General features: G+C 44.9%; 5 protein-coding genes across 7 annotated transcripts; 3 read left to right on the forward strand and 2 right to left on the reverse strand.

The window, feature by feature from the left end:
- Positions 1-100: 100 nt before the first annotated feature.
- Positions 101-12,189, reverse strand: LOC6727330 (fatty-acid amide hydrolase 2). 3 transcript variants are annotated; one of them, XM_016175696.3, is made up of 5 exons: positions 11,739-12,189; positions 11,627-11,681; positions 6,464-6,644; positions 2,427-2,474; positions 101-2,032 (listed from the first exon to the last, which is right to left on the reverse strand). In XM_016175696.3, coding segments are annotated over exons 1-5 (1,659 nt in total). In that variant the 5' UTR covers positions 11,740-12,189; the 3' UTR covers positions 101-658. The 3 variants fall into 3 exon arrangements, with proteins under 3 accessions (XP_016033858.1, XP_044779216.1, XP_039151103.1); XM_044923281.1 differs by lacking the exon at positions 6,464-6,644; XM_039295169.2 differs by lacking the exon at positions 6,464-6,644 and having other exon boundaries at positions 11,627-12,189.
- LOC27206460 (succinate--hydroxymethylglutarate CoA-transferase) lies at positions 8,866-10,554 on the forward strand. The gene has a single exon (XM_016176349.3). It carries the CDS (start codon positions 9,082-9,084, stop codon positions 10,405-10,407), a length of 1,326 nt encoding a protein of 441 aa, XP_016033859.1. The 5' UTR covers positions 8,866-9,081; the 3' UTR covers positions 10,408-10,554.
- A 682-nt stretch (positions 12,190-12,871) lies between the features above and the next one.
- On the forward strand, positions 12,872-13,307 carry LOC6727332. The gene is made up of 2 exons (XM_002102681.3): positions 12,872-13,116; positions 13,178-13,307. The coding sequence occupies exons 1-2, from the start codon at positions 12,967-12,969 to the stop codon at positions 13,229-13,231; spliced, it is 204 nt and encodes a 67-aa protein (XP_002102717.1). The 5' UTR covers positions 12,872-12,966; the 3' UTR covers positions 13,232-13,307.
- On the reverse strand, positions 13,247-14,758 carry LOC6727333. Its single transcript, XM_002102682.4, has 3 exons — positions 14,424-14,758; positions 13,816-14,362; positions 13,247-13,751 (listed from the first exon to the last, which is right to left on the reverse strand). The coding sequence occupies exons 1-3, from the start codon at positions 14,615-14,617 to the stop codon at positions 13,425-13,427; spliced, it is 1,068 nt and encodes a 355-aa protein (XP_002102718.3). The 5' UTR covers positions 14,618-14,758; the 3' UTR covers positions 13,247-13,424.
- A 568-nt stretch (positions 14,759-15,326) lies between these two features.
- Positions 15,327-20,617, forward strand: LOC6727334 (mitochondrial coenzyme A transporter SLC25A42). Its single transcript, XM_016176350.3, has 6 exons — positions 15,327-15,592; positions 18,054-18,284; positions 18,795-19,098; positions 19,159-19,424; positions 19,671-19,857; positions 19,918-20,617. Exons 2-6 carry the CDS (start codon positions 18,074-18,076, stop codon positions 20,063-20,065), a joined length of 1,116 nt encoding a protein of 371 aa, XP_016033860.1. The 5' UTR covers positions 15,327-15,592; positions 18,054-18,073; the 3' UTR covers positions 20,066-20,617.
- Positions 20,618-20,658: the final 41 nt, after the last annotated feature.

The raw sequence follows: 20,658 nt of genomic DNA on the forward strand, positions 1-20,658 counted from the left end.
GATTCTCCGACTCGAACTCGGACCTCCCTCGATGGCTTCCAAGTGGAGGCCAACTGCTTTTCGGCGGCAATTGCGCCACAGAAGTTGAAATTTCGGTTAATATTTTTTCTGTTACGTATTTATTCAACGAATTTGGTTCTTTGCAAAAGTTGTAAAGTTTTCAAGTTGTTTAAGCGAGAGATGCTACAAAACGTACATACATACACATACTGGTTATATTTATCGATCTCTGCCGGACGCGACATAAACCTAACACTTAGATGCTAGACGAATATTTACATATAGGTAAAGATAATACGATTACGAATACGAATACGATGTACAGCTCAGTGGAGTTTTTTTTGACAATAATTTAATACAATGGGTGGTAATGACTCGCGATTGAGGGATTACTAATTTCGAAGGTCCCGAACGAACATTTGGTGGTGTGATGGTTGTAATGGTCGAATAAAATGCTGATAAAGTATAGAGGCTGCTCTAGGGATTCCTTTCCTTTCTACCATTCAGCCAACTTCGGCTGATAACAGTGATTTGTCTAAATCCATTTAAAGTCTCTCTGAAATTCCCTAACTGCTCGACAGTGTACAATTAGCTAATAACAAAACAAAGTACAAATGAATCACGCACAGGATAAAGCCAATCCTCCTGTCAGCGCACCCTAGCCACGCTGCTTGCTGCTCCCACTGCTGCTGTGGCTGTCCTCGGACGGAGGACGCACCCATCCGCCGTAGCGGCGCTCCATTTCGCGGGCCACAGCCAGGCTGAGGTGATCCTGGCCCGGATTGGCCACCACCTGGATGCCCATGGGCAGGTTGCGCCGGTCTAGACCAATCATGCAGTTGGTAACCGGCAAGCCAAGCGTGTTGAAGATGGCCATGTACATGGGCTCCAGAAGCTTGTGGTAGATCTGGTAATGCTGGTGCGCCGTGTTGGGGAAGGTCGGGTAGAGGAAGACGCCGTCGTTGCCCAGCATCTCCTTGAATTCAGTCTTGAGCGCCTCGATGATGCTGGCCAGGTGCTTGTGGCGCGAGTTTGGGATGATCTTCATGAAGTTCTGCAGGTGGCCAAAGATCACCGACGGCAGGATGCTGTCCGAGCATCCGAAGAAGTACTTGACCGTCTCCTTGCACACGGTCTTGGGCTCCTCGCCCTCCTCCGTCTTGTGGTAGATGGTCTCGATGTTCTTCATGGTCAGCATGGCGGACAGCGAGATGTCCAGCGACCACTTCATCTTGCGTATGTTCACCCGCTTGGCATTGAAATCGGTGGCCACGCGGTTGATGGCCGCATGCAGATCCCTGCTCAGCGGCCGCATCATGCCCGATGGCCCATCGTTGTCCATGAAGAAGAACCGGATGCCATTCACACTGATCGGCCTGTCCAGCGTTAGCTTGGGACCCGTGGGATCGCTCATGCACTTGAGCAGCAGCGGCAGATCCTTGGCGTAGCGGGTCATCGGCGCGATGGTGAAGAAGTCTCCCCACTTGGGGAAGTCACTCGTCGGATGATGACCTCGGAAGGAGACCGCATACGGCGTGGGCTTGTGGCCCCAAATGCCACTGAACATGGCCGGCAGGCGCGACGAGCCGCCAATGTCCGAGGTGAGGCCCAGCAGGGAGGCACCGCTGGCCAGAAGGGCCGCCTCGCCGCCCGATGATCCGCCCGGAGTGCGCTTCAGGTCGTACGGATTCTTCGTCTGACCCGTCACGTTGTTGTACGTCTCCCACAGCAGGCAGAGCTCAGGTGTGTTGGACACCAGCAGGATGATGCCGCCGGAGCGCTTGATCTGCTCCACCACCGGCGCATCCGACTTAGCTATCTGCGGCGTCTTGAAGACGCGACCTGCCTGGTTGGTCATGCCCTTGACGGCAATGCTCTCCTTGACGGTCACCGGGATGCCCAGCAACGGGGTCAGCTCCTCCATCGACTCCACGCTGTTGATGCCCATCGCTATCACGTTGTCTATCTCCCGAGCCTCCTCCAATGCCTCCTCGAAGCGATCCTGCACGATGGCATTTATCAGGGGATTCACCTGCAAGAAATCAAACGGAAAAGTTTAGTGCACAGAAAAATAAACTACATTTCAAATATTATTTTAATATTTATACTTTTTAATTGATCAATAAATTATACGGATGAGTGTAAAGTTGATATTATAGGTATTTTATGGTAACGAATAAAAAATTCGTTTTATTTACCAGCGATAATATAAACTTCACATACAATTAATTCAATTATTTATTATTACTCCGTAAATGACAATCGTAAAACTTAATGTCCAGTCATTAAAAGTTTAACGATATATAGGAATTGAACTGTTTTATGTGAAGTAAAACACATTAAAATGCACATAAGTATAGTTCTAGACAGGAATATCACCTGGTAGAATGGATTTCTATACCATGATTATAACTATTATAACTCACCTGTCGACATCGTTCAATGTAGGCTTCCACGACTTCTTCGCTTTTAATCTGCAAGTGGAAAGCAAAGAATGTTTGAGTATTTCCGCAGGTTACCTCGCATTCCGAGCAGCTCACATTCCTCTCGGATTCCCATACCCATACCCGTACCCCATTTTAATTCAAATTCCCAGCAATCAATTCACAAGTCTATTGGGAAGCGGCCAGTGCCAGTGGCGAGGCAAAAAAAGCAATTTGAGTTAAATTAAAATCAATAAAAAGACAAACCCAAACACAACTTGCAGTCGTGACGTTCATCGTGCGACACATGCACTTTCGACCGCCCATTATCAGCGGCCACATGACGTATGAGTAATGTGCGAATGCCATGGGAGGGTATAGAACTCTTGGGGTCTCAGTTCAAAGAGGCTACACTCTTGGAATTGATTCACTTGTCAATACATAGATCGAAGTATGCTAAAATACATAATCCAGTGCCATGTGTTAATTGAGATATCAGCCAGACTGATTTCCGTGTTATTCCTTAGTGTAGTCAATAGATTTGTGAAGAGTTCTTTATGGTTTGAGCTGGCGATCAACAATGTATCAATCAAACATGCATTAAGGAAATAAACAATACTCGGCGCCAACTAAAGTCACAGAGATAATAATAGGAGTATTAAGATTGTGCAATATCTTGAGTAAATTAGAATTCTAAGGCAGAAAACAAGTTATCTGTGTGGTAATCACAACAAAATGTTGACAAAGCGTTGATCGATTACAGTAAGTAGCTAATCCACTGGCTGCAGCACGTCTTGATCACTGATTTGCCATCCATATTTATGTGTCACAATTAATTCATAAAGAAACCATTTGCAGCGATAAAACCAAATAGGCTGACAAACAAAACAATAAAATAAAAGAGTGTGTGTATATAAATGGGATTGGAAGTACAAAGAATTTCGATATTTGCGGATAATAAAGCGATCAATAGATCAAAACACGTATGTTCTCCCATGACTCACATATCAGCCATGGAATTAGCAGTGAATAAATACCGAGAACCGATACAATTATAATCACCCATCAACAGCACTTAGAGTCGTAAGCACTGGCTGTGTGATGGAGCCGATAATGTAATTAATCACATTCTCACCCGCTTTTCAGATAATCTGATTAGGTAATTGATGGGGGAAGTATGCATCAATCAAACCGAGCTTCGCTGCACTCAAATCAAATGTGTATCACTCAATCGAAACCAGATACTCGTAGCGCGAACCACATTCTGCCATCGAGGGTAACCTCTGAACTTGATTTCAGTTAATCTGGGTAATCGGAGGCAGAAGGCCTTCCATGTGCCCCGTCTTTATTGCGATTGAGACACAAATTGCCGTCTTGCTACTTCGCCTTAATTTGGGCTCATGCAACGCACAAATGATGCACCGGCGTATATGAAAGCCATATACGTATGTCGGTATGTGCCTATGTATAATTAAAATTAAGGCTACTTGACTTTTTCAATGACTTCCAGTGTAGTAAGAAGTGTAGTGGCGGCCAGGGGGGGTTCCGACCAGGTAAACACGCTGCAACCGGCCAATAGCATGCAACCAATAATGGCAAGTCGCGAGGGCTTCGCCAAGGGGGGCATGCTACAAAATCAGCGACCGAAAAGCGCTTTCGACTCCGATTCCGATCCGATACCAACGATCCAGCGCTCTGGTGTTTACAATGTGGAAAAGATCTTGTGGCACGGCATAGAGTATAGAGTATAGAGCATATAGTATAGAGTATACATAGTATATAGTATAAAGAAATCGCGACACACAGATTCAACTGGAGCTTATAAGTACGTATGATGGTACTATATGGTGTATGAAGTACGTGCTAAAAGAGTCAACAGGCGGAGCGAAAAAGAAAAACACGAAAAAAACGAAACACGAATTATGCGATTCAAGTACGAATCCACATGAGCAGATTTCAGATAGCAGATAGATCATCTGGTGCCTCTGCCCAGAAACCTAAAACCCAGGGAATCCACTTAAGTTCGCAAGCGGACAAGGGCAATTAGCAGTATCACTTTCTTAAATGCAACTTCTGGTCGCTGTGACGACGATTATTATTATTTAATATATGTACTAGCAGTTGATCAACCAACTAGTTCTGATATAATGCCAATTACAAAATCATTACGCTTGGCTCGCTGTGAGGCAATGCCTAACCTATGGCAATGAAACCCAACGAGCAATTAAGAGGGTAAAAAAAACACACATATAAAGATGCATAATTAAAATAATAATATTTAGCACTCGTACGCACCATATGACCGCCTCGCCGAAACAAGACAGCGGCCATAAAAAGCGCCACTAAAAAATAAATAAAGTACAATTTTCGTACTTCAGACGGACGTGCACTAAAAACCCAACTACCATCCATCCATCCAAGTGCAAGTTTTTTCCATGCAGCAGCAGCACACAGCGATTAAACAATGGCAGCCCACTGAGCACACGATATGGTAACTGGAGGGCGGGTGGTGGTCGCCACTTGGTGTTGCGATAAGGTCTCCCTCCCCACTCGCCGCCAGTGGTGGTGACCTCACACGATGTGGACCAACGAACGGAGCACAGATCTTGCACATCCCGTGGATGATATGTACACTCAAAAACAGACACTAGTGGCATGTAATTGGCAGCCCGAACAGCTCGTATCTTTAACTTTGATTTTGATATGATATAGATACAGATAAAGATACAGATATAGGTACAGATACAGCTTCGCTTGCAGAGAGTGAGACCCTCGGGCCTTGCCCATATGTATGATGATTTGCGAAACTGGCGCTGGCGTCATAAAAAACGCTTGGCTAGTGCTTTAGATGACTAAGCCGGCGGTTTCCTCCATCTCAATGCCTCGCGTCTATATCCCAGACCCTCGGTGTTTTGGTTTTGGGCCAATTGGCTTAAGTGCTCGCGATGGCGAGGCGGCGGTAGAAATGGAGGGGGAAAAAACCCAAATTGATTTCGATTTCATCTGGCGGTAATACTCTGGCCTAGGGTCACTCGATGCGATGTTATGCTTCTCGAAGCGTCGCAAAGACGCATTAAAAACAGGATTTTGAATAAAAACGTTTTTCATTAAATGTTGGCAAATTTCGCCATAGGAATTTTTTCCGAAATCTTCCAATAGCAAGGCAACGGCAAAAAGTAAGAATCATCGTTATTCTGAATTTATAAACAAAACTGCGCGCGGTTTTTTTTTTGTTGTCGCTGTTTTCCGCATCCGACAGCTGGGAACTTTTAAATGTTATGAACTTTAGCCACTCGATCTGAGCTTATTGACCCCTGAAGTTTGGCTATTTACACACAATTGGCTTAATGTGAAGCAATTGCCACCTAATTATGACCTCAAATTAATAAATAGGCCTTTTACTACGCTTTCAATTCTATAAGCCATCATTTAAGTATAAACTCTAATGGTTGTGAATTAAAATTTAATGAGTAATTATAGCCAAAACTAGTTGGTAATAGCCTGACCTTTTGATTAACTTTTAAACTAATATAGCCTGAAGCGAACTAATATATTAATTCTTCTAATAATTACATTTATTTTTAAGTTTAGACTTTGAACCTGCCTTTAATTTGATTCTTCAGTTCTGTTTAAATTTATTTGTCTGGTTAGGGTATTTACCCCTTTGCTTGCCGTCCATTCGTTCTACCCTCGACCTTTTTAATGGCTTACTTGTCTAATTGAAATGTTAGGGGCCAGTGCTCCGCGTCTTATAAAGTGAAAAATTAGAAACTCGCGTCACTGTCTCGTCTGCGTTTTTACTTTCTGCCAGAAAAAAAAAGCGAAACTATCTATTTCTCCAACTCCCCGGGAGTTGGCTGCAATCAATAGCTACTATTGGCCAGTATCCAATAAATGTGGCAACAGAAACCGCCACTGTGGCAACAGTCTTTCCAATTGATTTGGCAAGTTTTCGGCCGACCCATTTACCAGGTGGCTACTGCTTTGCTTTGCGTAAGTGACCCAATTTTTGGGGGGAGTGGAGGATTGCAAGTACTCACCTTTCTGGTGCGAATCAGCTTGGCCAGGTCGACGGCGGGAATCTCGAGCAGGTGGCTCCGGATGGGCGGCAACTTGCGCCGGATCACCTTGATGTTGGTGTACCGGCTGTAGGGGACGACGAACCAGCTGAAGACGATCATGGCCGAGCGCAGGAAGCGGCGCATGATGTACCCCAGGATCCTGGAACAGAGTAGCACAGCAATTTTGACGGTTTTCTCTCAACGCACCACTCGATGGGGGAAAATGTGATGTGATCTGCGTATCTCCGACTGGATACGCTGGATACGAGATTCTACAACGCGACTAACACAGACACCAAGCACACACACAGCAGCCAACGAACAGCAACAGGTTGCCAGGATTGTGCAATCCGCAATCGGCAATCCGCAGCTGACGACTGCAATCGACTTTTTGGCTTGCACAATTTTTTTGGGTACCGAGAGTTGAGAGCTCGACGAGATGCTTTTGGCTTTTTGGCTTGGTCAGTTGGCTAATAGTCGAGTCGCGGCTTTCTGGACTGCATTGGCCGCTAGCAATCGTAGTTGGCAGTGCTATCTGCGGGATGCACTCGCGAGTTAGCCGATTGGGAACAGCCGAGCTGCCGACGCATGCCCAGCCTTTGGCCGGCTTTCATTTTGTTTCACTCAAAACACACTGGCTATCTCAATCTGCATCAGCATCTGCATGTGCATCTGAATCGGTATCGCTTTCGGTTTCTTTCTGTATATATATATATGTATCTGTACGTGTGTATCTGATGGATCCACGAGCCGAACCGACGCGAGCGAGACGAGCTGAGTAAATAAACGCTGGTTAAGCTTGCCACCGAGTATTTAAAGCCCGACTCTCCCATTTCCCAATCTCCCAAGCGCTGCGAAGCTCTATCTGCTCGGAAACTGGTTCTCTTAGGCTGTCTCTTAAGATCCGCTTGGGCATAATGACCGGCGTGATTGTGAACGTGATTCCCGGCTGGCCCAAAGGAAATGGCCATAAAGCGAGCAAGTGCGTCATTCCGTAGATCGACAATTACATGGCCTGAACTCTTGATCCCAAGTGATTAAAGTAGCATTCGAATCTTGGAATGATATCGCCTTGTTTACAACGTTGCGAACAAAGGGAGGACTCCCATCGTAATTACACAGATCGGCGAGAGCAAGTGGGCTATGGCTATGGCTTTCGGATCGTATCGGGCTGTTTAGGCCATGTACATATGCTGACCCCAGTACCAGCTAAAACTTAGATCACTGCGCACATATTAGGGCAACGTCATTCTGAAAATAAATATTGATTCCACGAGGCGAGGTTTCCGGGGGAAAAGCCCGCATTGAGAAAACATTTCCAAGGAACTAGAACCTTGAACCAACTTCTACATCTCGCTAACAAGTTAGTAACTGGCCAGGAACAGGTATTTTCTAAAATTAGCTAGAATTTCTACACAAGAGAAAACTATTTCAAGGCCACGGTCCTCAAGAACTGATGGCTACGTCGACTTTGTCGATAAGGAGCAATAATTATGGGAAAGACCAAGCTATTTTAAGCTGAATCTCCAAGATGTGGGCAGTGATCTTGGCGAGATGATAATATGCCCACGCTTATACTTTACTTTTACTTTTAAGAAGATGCTACTGGTTATTCTAATTTGCTCAGCACTCAGATAAGAACAACAAAAGTATTTAACATGAATTAATTAGTATCTATCAAAATTGCAAAAGAATCTTTCAGATCATTGCTCCCTAAAAGTTCGTCACGTTTATACTTTGTATGCTAATCTAGTTATTACATATCAATTTGAATAATATGTCTTATAATTATTGAAAATCGTTTCCTAGGAATTAATTTGAGTACAATTCTTTCCCTGTGCATGAATCTTAATTAATCGCCTGCGCGTGGATGAACCAGTTATGCCCATCAATTAACATCACTAAACGTACTACTTGCGGATTACTAATCCGCCTGACACTTATGGTGAGCATTGAGGCGTAAGTTATCCAGCCACGACATTCAAATTACATTTTAATTGTGCTGGTCATTAGGGAATAATTGCCGCACATTAGGCTCGTGGCCTGTCAGTTTTTCAAGAAAAACAAAATGCTGTTTTGATTTCAGGCGGATCGCGCTTACTATAAGATCACGCTATCCAAGATGTCAGCAAGGTGATATAATCGGAGTACAGAACAAAACAATGCGAAGCGAGGCATTCGATCTCCACTTAATGGCATGGCATCGCGGATGACTAACCTCTCATTATCTGGTGGTCAGCTGAGGCAATTCCCCCCACGAAACCGAAAGGATGCGCGACATTCTCGGTGGAAACTCCCCAAGGTGAAGCGCAAAGAGAGACTCTTTTTCTTATTCTTTTTCGTTTTTTGGGCTTCCAGGTATTGTTTATCGCAGTCTTTAGATAGTTAACAAAAAGCTCCCACTCTTAGGCGAATGTTAAGAGCAACTCGAAAGAGATAAGACAACGAGCTTCCGACGACTTTTGGATGGAGGGCCACTTTCAGTGACGATAAAAGTGGCCGCGGATCAAGTCGGCCCGCAAAACTTTCCACACACATCATACATGTGTGTACTGGCTACAGATTAGTTGACCCACAAGTAGCAACAAAAAAGAACCATGTTGTCACAGAATTTGCGCCTCGTCCGGGGATTGCTTAATTACGGAGTTTGCCGCCCGAGCTTGAGAAACTTTGCAGCCGTTGGCGATAAAAACAACGCAGCCGATAATGCTAATGCCAGCGATGTGGACGAACGCCACCCGCTGCATGGTATCCGGATTTTGGACCTATCGCGCATCATCGCCGGCCCCTATTGCACCATGGTTCTGGCGGATCTCGGCGCGGAAGTTATCAAGGTGGAGCGTCCACATTTTGGCGATGAGGCGCGTAAGTGGGGACCACCCTTTCTGAAGAACAGCAACGATGCCGCCTACTTCCTGGCCCCCAATCGTAATAAGCGGAGCATCTGCATCGATATCAAGCGCGGCACACAACTCCTTCATCGCCTGGCCGAGATCAGCGACGTGCTGGTGGAGAACTACGTGCCCGGCACCTTGGAGCGTTACGGCCTGGGCTACGAGCAGTTGCGTAAGGTGAATCCCAAGCTGATCTATTGCTCCATGACGGGTTATGGCTCTGTGGGACCGTATGCCAAGCGACCCGGCTACGATGTGATTGCCTCTTCGGTTGGTGGACTGATGCACATCACCGGGGAGCGGGATGGACCGCCCAGCAAGGTGGGCGTGGCTGTAACGGACATGTCTACGGGACTGTACGCCCATGGAGCGATTTTGGCAGCCCTCTATCAAAGGACCCGCACGCAACGTGGCCAGAAGATCGAAGTCGACCTGTTGTCCACCTGCTGCTCCCTGCTGCTCAACGTGGGTAGCAACTACCTGAATTCCGGGGTCGAAGCAGGAAGGATGGGAACCGCACACTCCAGCATCGTTCCGTATCAGAGCTTCAAGACGAAGGACGGCTATCTCACCCTGGGCACTGGGAGTGATGTTCAGTTTGAGGACCTGTGTCGCCGCCTAAAAGTGGAGCATTTGGCGCAGAATCCCAAGTTCAAGACCAACAAGGATCGTGTGACCAATCGAGTGGAGCTGCTGGGAATCCTGGAGCAAATGCTAGCCAAGGACACCTCGCGCAACTGGATGAAGCTCTTCGAGGGCGCCTCCTTTCCCGTGGGACCTGTTAACTCCATTCCCGAGGTTTTCGAGGACGAGCATATCAAGGCCATTGGCCTGGTGAAAAGCCTGCGGCATCCCAAGGACGGAACTGTCAAGGTGGTGGGTCCTCCTGTGACCTTCAGCGAAGCGCGAAACGATGCCCGGACAGCTCCTCCGATTCTGGGTCAGCACACGGATGAAGTGTTGGGCGAACTACTGGGCTACGGGCCGGATGAGCTGGCCAAGCTGAAGAAGGATAACATTATTCAGTAAACCGATTGGGATTGAATTCGTAAATCCTCTGTTATAGTGCTCATAAGTCTTTTACGACCAAATATTTTAGTGATAATCATGCATTTACCATTAGACCGACTAAAGGCCTTAAAAAATAAATAAACTTCTCATAGAAATGCAACTAATAACAGAAAGAGGCTGGGATAACGATCTGATAGCTAAGTAATACAAAGTCGTAAGCAGAATTTCATTAGAACTCGATTTGCTAAACTTCTACGACGGGGTCAAGAGACCATGAAAAAGGGCAAAGATTAATTTTCGAATAATCTGTTATGTGTCGTAAATATCATGAAGCAAATGACTGTGAACATTTTGATTTTTACCTAGTTAAGGTACGAAGTATACGCAACCAAACAAATACGTCTCTAAAGCTATTTCCTGGTCGGGGTGAAATATACTGGATTAAACGTCAACACTTAAAGCTATAATCAAAAACACGTTCGTTAAATATCGTCAATTAGTATCTCACAAGCTAAAAATACGATATCTCTATAGAAATCGAAATTAGGGTAAGCTGAAATTCCGAAACGAATGTTACATGGTATACTAGTACGATTCAAAATGGATTTAAGAACAATATGCGCACCTTTAGTTTAAGGGCAGAGTATTTTAAACAATACATGAGCCATTATGAGCTTGTAGGATAGTAATATATACTTTACTGTATGATTAACTGTCTTCATAAGGTAATTGTTCAGATTTCAGCGATATACATAGAAAGATTACCTAAAATCAAGTTCCATAATATATTGACTTAAGCAGATTAATAACTTTCGATATCGTTTTTTAAAAATAGAATAGGCAAATGACGGCTTAGCAAAATTAGACTGTATTGTTTACCCAATAGATATGTGAAAACATTCTTTTCATAGCCTCCATCAAGTAGAACATAATATCATAAGATCCAACTGATTAGCCAAGATTGACCTCAATGGCGATCAAACTACATACACATGAAGCCCTAACACACTTTACACTTTAAGCACTTGATGCAATGATCTCCAATGATTCTGCAGTTGTCCATTGACCTCTTTTCTTTGGGACAAGAAGGTGAGAGTCGTGTTCTACTATGGAATAATTCCCTGGCCTTGAACGTAATCGCTTGACTGGCCTTTCCGATGAGTTCCAGCAGGCGGAGCATTAGCCGTGCAGGACGAGTGATTGGGACGGGGTTCTTGCGCACCGGCGATTCGCTTACCTGAGCCACAGCTCCTCCAGGTGCAAACGGATGACGGTCACTATCGATTTCAGCACTGGCAAAAAGGGCGGATTTAGGAGCAACTGGCACAACAATGGGTGGGAGAACTCACTCGCAAATCAACCAAAAGTACAAATATGTATGTGTATGAACTGTCCAATGGAGCGTCTGCTCGCCAGGAACCCAAAACTAAAACTGAAACTACAACTCAAATTGCAGGTGCTGTCCAAAATGGAATAGCAACAACAATGACAGCGACGTCGACGTCTATAACAGAATTTGTTTGTTTTGGCCCATTGCTGTCGTTGGTGTTGTTGTTGTTGCTGCCGCTGCCGTTGTTGTTTGTGTGCGCAAAGTGCATAGACCGCATCCGCGTCTTAGCCTCCAGCTTGGCCCCAAAGCCAGCGCCCCATCCGATCCCGCCCACGCCCCTCTGGTGATGCGGGTGTGGATTTCGCACTTAATGGGTTGAGTTGGGAATATGGGAAAAGGTTAGTTGGCGACGCAGTGGGCTATCAATTAACAGTTAGTTAACTGCCTCTTCGCCCTGCCTGCGTAGTGTGACCAGAATGGCGATTGAGACGAAAGCTTACGGTCATACTTAAATTTTTTATTTATTTCATAGTTTTAAATAAAATGGGTTTCATTGTGATAATAAATTTATATATTAATTTTAAGGTTTTTAAATTAGTTTAATTCGAATTTTCAGATTCCATATGTGCTTTCCACAGCTTATAATATTTTTATACATATCTTCTATTTTTTCCGAATTAGTTTTCATCTTTCTGTTATTTGAATAATTCAAAGCTTAAACAATATTAACTTGTAAGTAAAGTAGTATAATTACAAATTTTTATTATTATTTTGTTAGTTATTATGTTAGTTATAAAAGCGAAGGACCTTACCAGTTACTTCAGCCCTTTTTTAATCACAAAAAATCTTTCTAGAATTGCGCAGAATTTAATATACCCCACGAGAAGTGAAGTTCCCTTTTACAATGCCATTGATCTATTCTAACCACCTCCACCGCATTTGTCATTAAAACCAGCCACCGCAACAAACTAATGACAGATGCCTATCTGTCCAAGCAATCGAGGTGCCAGACAAAGAATTGCGAGACGTTTAGTTTCCCATTATTATCCCCGAAAACGTTGGACTTTGGACCAAGTTGGGGGAGATAGAAACTTTATTCAAAACCAGCCGCCCGTTTTGGAGCAGCGTTGTAAGTTGGTATTTTTCATTGATAAGATTAAGCAAACATCGCAATGCGGTCACATCGTCATTGTTGATTTGTGATAGCTGTTAAATAATAATAATTCCGTTTTACGCACTTTGTAAAGATGAGCAAGCAGCCCTCTTTCGTGTCGCGCAACCTGGTCGCCATCGTGATGATCCCCAGTCTGGTGGGGATCCATCTGGGCTGGAGCTACATGCAGAACAACCGGAAACTGGTCACGGAGGCGGAACAGATCGAGATGCCGCCGGTTACGGTATGTTAGTCCTCATCCTTAAGGCGACCAGCTTAAGACAGCAGCTCCTCTTTCTGTCCAGTTTGCCAGGTTTGTGTGGAACAAGCTAACGGGCGCAGGAAGTTCGGCGGAATGACAAACCATCTGGTGATGAGCTTAAGACATACAATCTATTTATTGTATAGAATAATTAAAACTACATGCAAACTTTATGGTACAATCGGCTGCTGCCCGGGCAACACATTTTGGCCGGGCTGCAGGTTGGGACACAGACAAAATGGAGATATAAAGCCAGAGACTACACATGCTTAGACTAGGGACAAGAGAGATTACTGCGTGAGGGCCGAGTGAATGGTGAGGTTGCCCAGCTGTGCGTTGAATAGAACGTCGCTGATCAGTTTCTCGGCCACGATCCGCTGCGTGGCGTTGATGGAGCGCAGTTTGCTCGCCACATTCACGCCAATGGCATCGTACTCGTCGTCTTGCCGGTGCGAAGTGCTCGGAGCCGCTGTGGTGGTATAGGCAGTGGTGCCGGCATTGCCAAACAATGGCTGGTAGTGATCGCGGCCTATCTGGATGGTGGGCACGCCCTGATGTTGGCCATTCGTCTGCTGCAGGTGGAGCTGCTGCTGGTGGTGCTCCAGATGATTGACCGCCTGCACGGGGAGAGGAGGTTATTGAAGACCCTAAGGTACTCTTCACTGCTTTGAAGCTACTCACTTGTTGTATCTCGCGCTGGGAGTTCGAGTCTAGGGAGGTGATCTCTAAGACCTTCACGGCATGTCCCTGAGCCGCCGCCGCCGCAATGGAGGTCTGGGCTGCTGCATGGGCTACCAATTGCTGGTGTGCTTGGGCTGCGGCTGCCGCCGCTTCGGCCGCCTGGTGCTCCTCGCTCTTGACAAGGGTCACACACTCCGCGGGCGTCACCGAAATGGTGCTCAGAGTGGCGCCCTGACTGCTGACGACCACATTGCTGGCCGTCGCCGCGACATCTTCCACATCGTCCGGGGACGTGGGTATTATGGACTCCATATGCTGAGACTGAGTGGCCGTGTGATGTGAGTCGTCCTCGAACTCCATTGACTCCTCGTCGTCGAAGCTGATATGGAGTTCTCTCTTGGGCTTGGTGCCGAGTTCGTGGCGCTTGGGCTTGTGGTCAGCGATGAAAAGCAGCTTGTCGTAGTACCACAAGCGCGTTGCGTAGTCGCCTTTGGTAGTCGTCTTGCGGAATTCCCGCCGAAAAGCAGACCGCAGTGAGTTAATTTTCCTGCAAAGGGTGCGTTGTGTTTACTGAACTGTACCACATTTGGCATGGACATTTGACCCACCTTACTACCATCGCCCTGTCCGGATTGGGCTCCACTTCTTTTAGCTTCTCCACCAGGCGATCGTAGGACTTGTTCCGAGCTGTGTGATTGCTGTAGTCGTTGTGCTTGGGCTGCCAGAGGCACTCTTCCTCTTGGTACTGCTCGATAAACTCCGTGAGCCAGTGGCGCGAGTACGATCGCAGGTCTAAGTTCATGGTCCTTTTCACTCGCGTTTTATTTTGAGTTTTCTCAATTAACTTCAGCTCAGTATTTTTTGTTTTCGCTGCGTCTCGCGTGAAGTTGGCTGCGCCACAAACGGGCCGGAGTTGCCACCCCCGACAAATCTTCGCGGTCGAGATTTTATCGAGCCTGCATTTTTGAATATAAGAGGCAAATTAAAATTAGGCAAATTAAGTAAAACAAACTAATTCTCTACTTAACGTTACTCCCTTAAATAAAAAATGATTACCCAAACGAAGCGAAAGAGTGTGAAACAGATTTGACATTAACGTTATAAATGACAAAGTGCATACAAATTCTGTATGCTGTATAGCTGTTTGATTCATTATCCGTTTTATTACTATTTTAAACCAGGAAATAATTTCTTACCTTTTATATGGCATTTTTGAGTGATTCATTTGCAAGTCAAGACGGCTAATATTTTGTTTAAGCAAACTTGTTCGACTGCCAAATTTGTATGCCGGTGAATAACACAAATATCTGTAGCATATGTTGAAATTACATACAACTTTTTGAAAGGGTGCAACAATGACAACAACGGCTCTGGAAAAAAGTTAATACAAATTTTTAGACAGCAGTCGTCTCTTAATTTGCACCACTGTGCCACTGTTGAATGGTTGCTGTCTTGGCTTACCTCCAGCGTGGACTCCGCCCACGCCGTCTGGCAGCGCAGTCAGTATGGCAACGCCGAGCACAGTTCTCGATGTTTTCGTCAATTGCTCTTTGGAGCTTCGCAGGCGGAGTCGAGAATCGCGCGGAAAATGTGCATTAACAAATAGAAAAGTCTGAAATAAAGACAAAGAGTTAGTTCGCGGTTAAAGAGAATACAGCCCCTGTGCTTTTGGAATCGAAAATCAGTGCGAAAACTCCCACTGCTGTGTGTTGTTGTTATTGTTGCCAAGGCCGAAAGGGAGGCCGAAAAAAAAGAATCTGTGCTAACAAAAACAAAGGTGCGTGTAGAGCCAAACACACATGAAGTCATACATATGTACGCATATGTATGCGTGTGTGTGTACAAAATAATTTGTTGTTCTCGTTTTGCCCAATTATATAAGGTGTCCGTGTGTGAGTGGTCTTTTTTGGATGTTGCAAGCGTTTAATCGGTGTAAACAAGAGCGAATAAATGGATTGCCAAACACTTGGTGCACACTGGCCTTTATCACAAAGTACTTAAATTTAAGAGAAACAAACAACAACAACATGAACACTTACAAGCAACAGCTGTTTTACATTCCCCTAGGCGCACGCAGTCCAATCAGAATTAAGTCACGTATGATTCTTATAAGACGATTTCAGCTTTGTAAACAACAAACTAAAGTATTTTGAATCGAATTATTGTTCGAGGAAATAAATTGCACAGAAAATCCCGCATGTGAAAGTGCACTTTCCGAGCAATTTGCATAAATTTCCATTGCCCCATTTGTTTTTTTGTTATTTTCTTCCAAGGGGGTACAAAGTCCAGTTGAAATGATGTTGTAGCTGCTTTACTATCTCTACATCCCGCCTCACCCCCCTCCGCCGGGCTATTTATAGCAAACAAATTTCATAGCCAGAAGCAAAGTGGAAAACACTTGCTGGATAAACTGGATCCGTAGTAAGCCACAACCTTGACTGAGTGCAAAAGCAGAGAAAAAAGTGCACAAACACCGCCTAACGAGCTTGTTTACGTTTATCAAGCGCCGGCAACAACAGCATCCCAGTGCACAGTGGTCGAAAAGCGCTGTCCATCGCTCGAATTCCTTATCAAAAAAGTTGTTTATGGGGGGCCAGATATCAAGGGGCTGTGCTAAAATCACACTTAAGCCGCAAGCAAAGGCGCGGAATATTTGTCAAACTACTTTTGGCCCAACTTTTCAAGATAGAAGAACTGAAATCGCTGAGTACAGTGAATACTTGTACCAGAAAGCTGCATTTAAAACGTGTCAGCTATAAATTCAATATAATTTAGTTAATTTACTTAATCCTAGTAGTTGCTTAATGTTTGTTATGCCCACTCACTTCTATATAATTTAAAAATGGTATAATATGTTTACTGCCATCCTTAGCCAGTAACCACTGTACAGCTCAGATTCTCACGTTCAAGGTTGCACTTTTCCACTCATTTTCAATCGCTTTGATGAACGCTCAGGGTTTTTCTCTCAAAGATTTCCCGCACCGGCTGCTCAATGAAAAGCGTTTAATTTTAGCCGCGCTCAGCTGTTGAACTTGGAAAAGTGCCCAACCCCCCAAGAAATCGGTAATCAAAACACACGTGTTGTCATATTCCGCACATTCGGGCGAGCTGAGCTCACATTTCAATATTCGGCATGATAATTTTTTTTTTTTTTGGAGGTGTGTGCCACACATAAACAGATACATATATATGTATGTATATATACACTAGGCATTATTATGTATTTCAACTGATAATTCGGTGCCTTTTGCCTTCCATAATGAGCACACGAAAGCAACCGGTTTGGCTTTGGAGTGCGAAAGAGTCAAGAGCGGGTACATCGATCCGTTCCGATCTCTTCTGGAACACTCCACTTCTATCTATTGTAAGACGCAATTGGGAGCTGGTGGTCAGGGCCTTATCAATTCCGGCTGAGAACCCGAGCTGTTGGCGGAATGACTCGACTTGGGGCCCAAGCAAAGTTCAATTGCCGGCAGGCAATGGAACTTGGCCAGATAGCTGAATATTGGTCAGTATTATGGGTTGGTTGGTTGGACGCTAAAAGCCATCCATCCGAGTGCCTATTTTTGAACCTATGCCAAGGGAACGTGCTTCTAACAATTACGAAACAATTGCGAGAGCCGCATATTATTTGCATGAACTTGCGAAATGTGTGTTTTCGCTATCAACTGGCACACATATTGTTTTCCTGGGCTCCATAAATACACCTGTCTGTGCAAGACTAGCACCCAAAATATTTACTCTTCACAATCAATACAATATGAACAGTGCTCTTGTTTTTCATTATTGGTCACACAAATCAATTATCAGCTAAATCCGAAGCTGTGTTTTTTTCGTTGGCTGATAAGAAATCCAAACACTTGTCAGAAAGTTGCACCTAAACTATTAGCTACTGTGTTTAGAAGAATTCTAGATTTAAATAAAATCATTAACCAATAATATATGGTATAATAGCAATGCTTTCAGTTTAAACTTAACCTGTTACATTGATTTTAGAACCTCTTCTCCAAATATATTAATATGTTAGTTAGTGCTATTATGTTGACCGCAGCTGTACAGCAGCGCCCACTCAGTTTGTTATATGTCTCTGCTGGGAAGTCTTATGAAAGCGAAGCAATTTTCGGCTGGTTTAGATTAGTTTTGGCCATATTGAGCTCTTATCTGTGGTGTCGATAAGCCTGCACTTTTTTTGGTGGGCCAATATAGCCGGCTCGGATTGATATGCAAATTGATTTCAGGACCCCAGCCCGAGTCTGCGATGAGCCGTCTCCTGGAGAAGCCCAACATCGCCATGTCCATCAAGTCCACGGGTAGTCAGCTCTCGAGCACGATGACCACGGCCTCGGCGACGCTGTCCGCGGACCTGGACGATGTGGACACATCCCGCACCCAGCTGAGCCCATCCGAAACATCTGGAGTAGTCCTCGTACCCGCCACTACAATCACTCCCAACGTCACAGTCACACCCAGTAAGTAATGCACAAAGATTATTCACGAGGGATTTGTTTTTCAGGCGCATGTTTTGAAATCGTTTAGGATATTAAACATTTTGATACTCGTAGGCAGCAATCTTAATTAAGTTTTATATGAAATCAAATGAATCTTCTCCCAAAGTGATTTCAAATTCCTAGTAACTTCTTATAAATAGAAAATTGACTTATTAAAATATAAACATGAACTTAAATTCAGGGACTCATTTTATAGTAGGCACTTCAATTCCATTTAAATGGCAAGCATGTCCAAACAAAAATTAGGAAAACGCTAAATTATATTGGCGATACAATGAAAACTCTTGAATTTTTGTGTTTGTCGGCAGTAAAATGTCGAGTATTTGACTGCAAACCAAACTAAATTTTAGAGTGTAGTGGAGAGTCAAAGTTTCCTATGTCCCTCCGTTTGTTTATCCATAGTCGCGCATTCGGGTATGAATGCATATTGAGATTTACTATTCATTTTCATTTATTTTCTTTAACTTGCAGTGCGCCAGAAAATCGACCAGGTGGTGATCAGCCTGATATCCGGAGCAGCGGCGGGGGCGCTGGCCAAGACGGTCATCGCCCCGCTGGACCGCACCAAGATCAACTTCCAGATCCGCAACGATGTGCCCTTCTCGTTCCGAGCCTCGCTGCGCTACCTGCAAAACACCTATGCCAACGAGGGCGTTCTGGCCCTGTGGCGGGGGAACTCGGCCACGATGGCCAGGATCGTGCCCTACGCAGCCATACAGTTTACGGCCCACGAGCAGTGGCGTCGCATCCTGCACGTCGACAAGGACGGCACCAAGTGAGTTCTACTCTGCTCTGGATTTCCATAAACTTCATGGCCAATCATTCTATTTTGCAGCACGAAAGGTCGTCGGTTTTTGGCTGGCTCCCTGGCGGGAATCACCTCACAGTCGCTGACGTATCCTCTGGACCTGGCACGCGCCCGCATGGCCGTCACGGATCGGTATACTGGCTATCGGACGCTGCGACAGGTCTTCACCAAGATCTGGGTGGAGGAGGGTCCGCGGACGCTGTTCCGCGGCTACTGGGCGACCGTTCTCGGCGTGATTCCCTATGCGGGCACCTCCTTCTTCACCTACGAGACTCTCAAGCGGGAATACTATGGTAGGAATACTAACTACATCCTAATATAAAATACTATAGAATTAGGGGAGATGTTCGTTTAAAAATTCTTGTATATGTACATAGAATTCTGTTTTAAGACCCAAGTTTACTGTGGAATTATTCAGATAATTCTTATTATTCTTATTATTTCTAGCACTTGCTAGAAGTTACCTATATTCTACTAATAATTTTTAGTTAATTCTAGTTAATGCTGAATTGCCAACTAAATGATTTGTTCGCTTGCAGAAGTGGTCGGCAACAATAAACCCAATACTCTAGTCTCGCTGGCCTTCGGTGCTGCGGCTGGTGCCGCCGGACAAACGGCCAGCTATCCATTGGACATTGTGCGGCGAAGAATGCAGACAATGCGGGTGAACACGGCCGGCGGAGATCGGTACCCAACCATCCTGGAGACTCTCGTCAAGATCTATCGGTGCGTACAAATCTTTCTCAACGTTGTTTTATCCATATTTTAAATGCGATTTCCAAACAGCGAGGAGGGCATCAAGAACGGTTTCTACAAGGGACTCAGCATGAACTGGATCAAGGGACCCATCGCCGTGGGCATCAGCTTCTCCACCTACGATCTGATCAAGGCGTGGCTTACGGAGCTGGCCAACTTGAGACGGGTTGAGAAATAGCCCAGCTCCCTGCCCCTGCCACACGTCACCCATAAACACCACACCAAAAACGCACTGCTTTGATCTTAAGTCTCGTGATCGATGGATGAGCTGAGGAGATAGAAGTGAAGCACCGACATGCTCTAATTGTTAGATATTTTTAGCTGTTAGTTGTGAGGGAGAGAAGCGATGAAGTGAAGACACCCGAAAGCGCTTAACTTTGTTATTTACCGTAATTGATTTATTATCGCCGTAAGCCGAAAGTATATCAGCCAATAAACTGTCTGAATAATGACTCGCCTGGCACTTACTGCTTCCCAGGACCTTGTATTCTATGGTGTTGCTTTGACAATAACATAATTGTACACCACACACGTTTACTCCTAGATTAATGATTACGATTTACCCGAACATTTTGTATATTGTGTATTTCCAACTCGATGTCAAGGCGCTGCGACTGCTAAAATAGTCATGAATTTAAGGGTGTTCACCAGCGATACCATCTTAAGCATATACTATGTAATTCTTGTACGTTAGTGTGTTTTTATTATTAAAATTTACAAAATTGTTTAACTGATCGATTATCTTAATCGTTTTTAAAGCGCGCGCCATTG

Source organism: Drosophila simulans, chromosome 3R, assembly GCF_016746395.2.
Source record: "Drosophila simulans strain w501 chromosome 3R, Prin_Dsim_3.1, whole genome shotgun sequence".
Lineage (NCBI taxonomy): Eukaryota > Metazoa > Arthropoda > Insecta > Diptera > Drosophilidae > Drosophila > Drosophila simulans.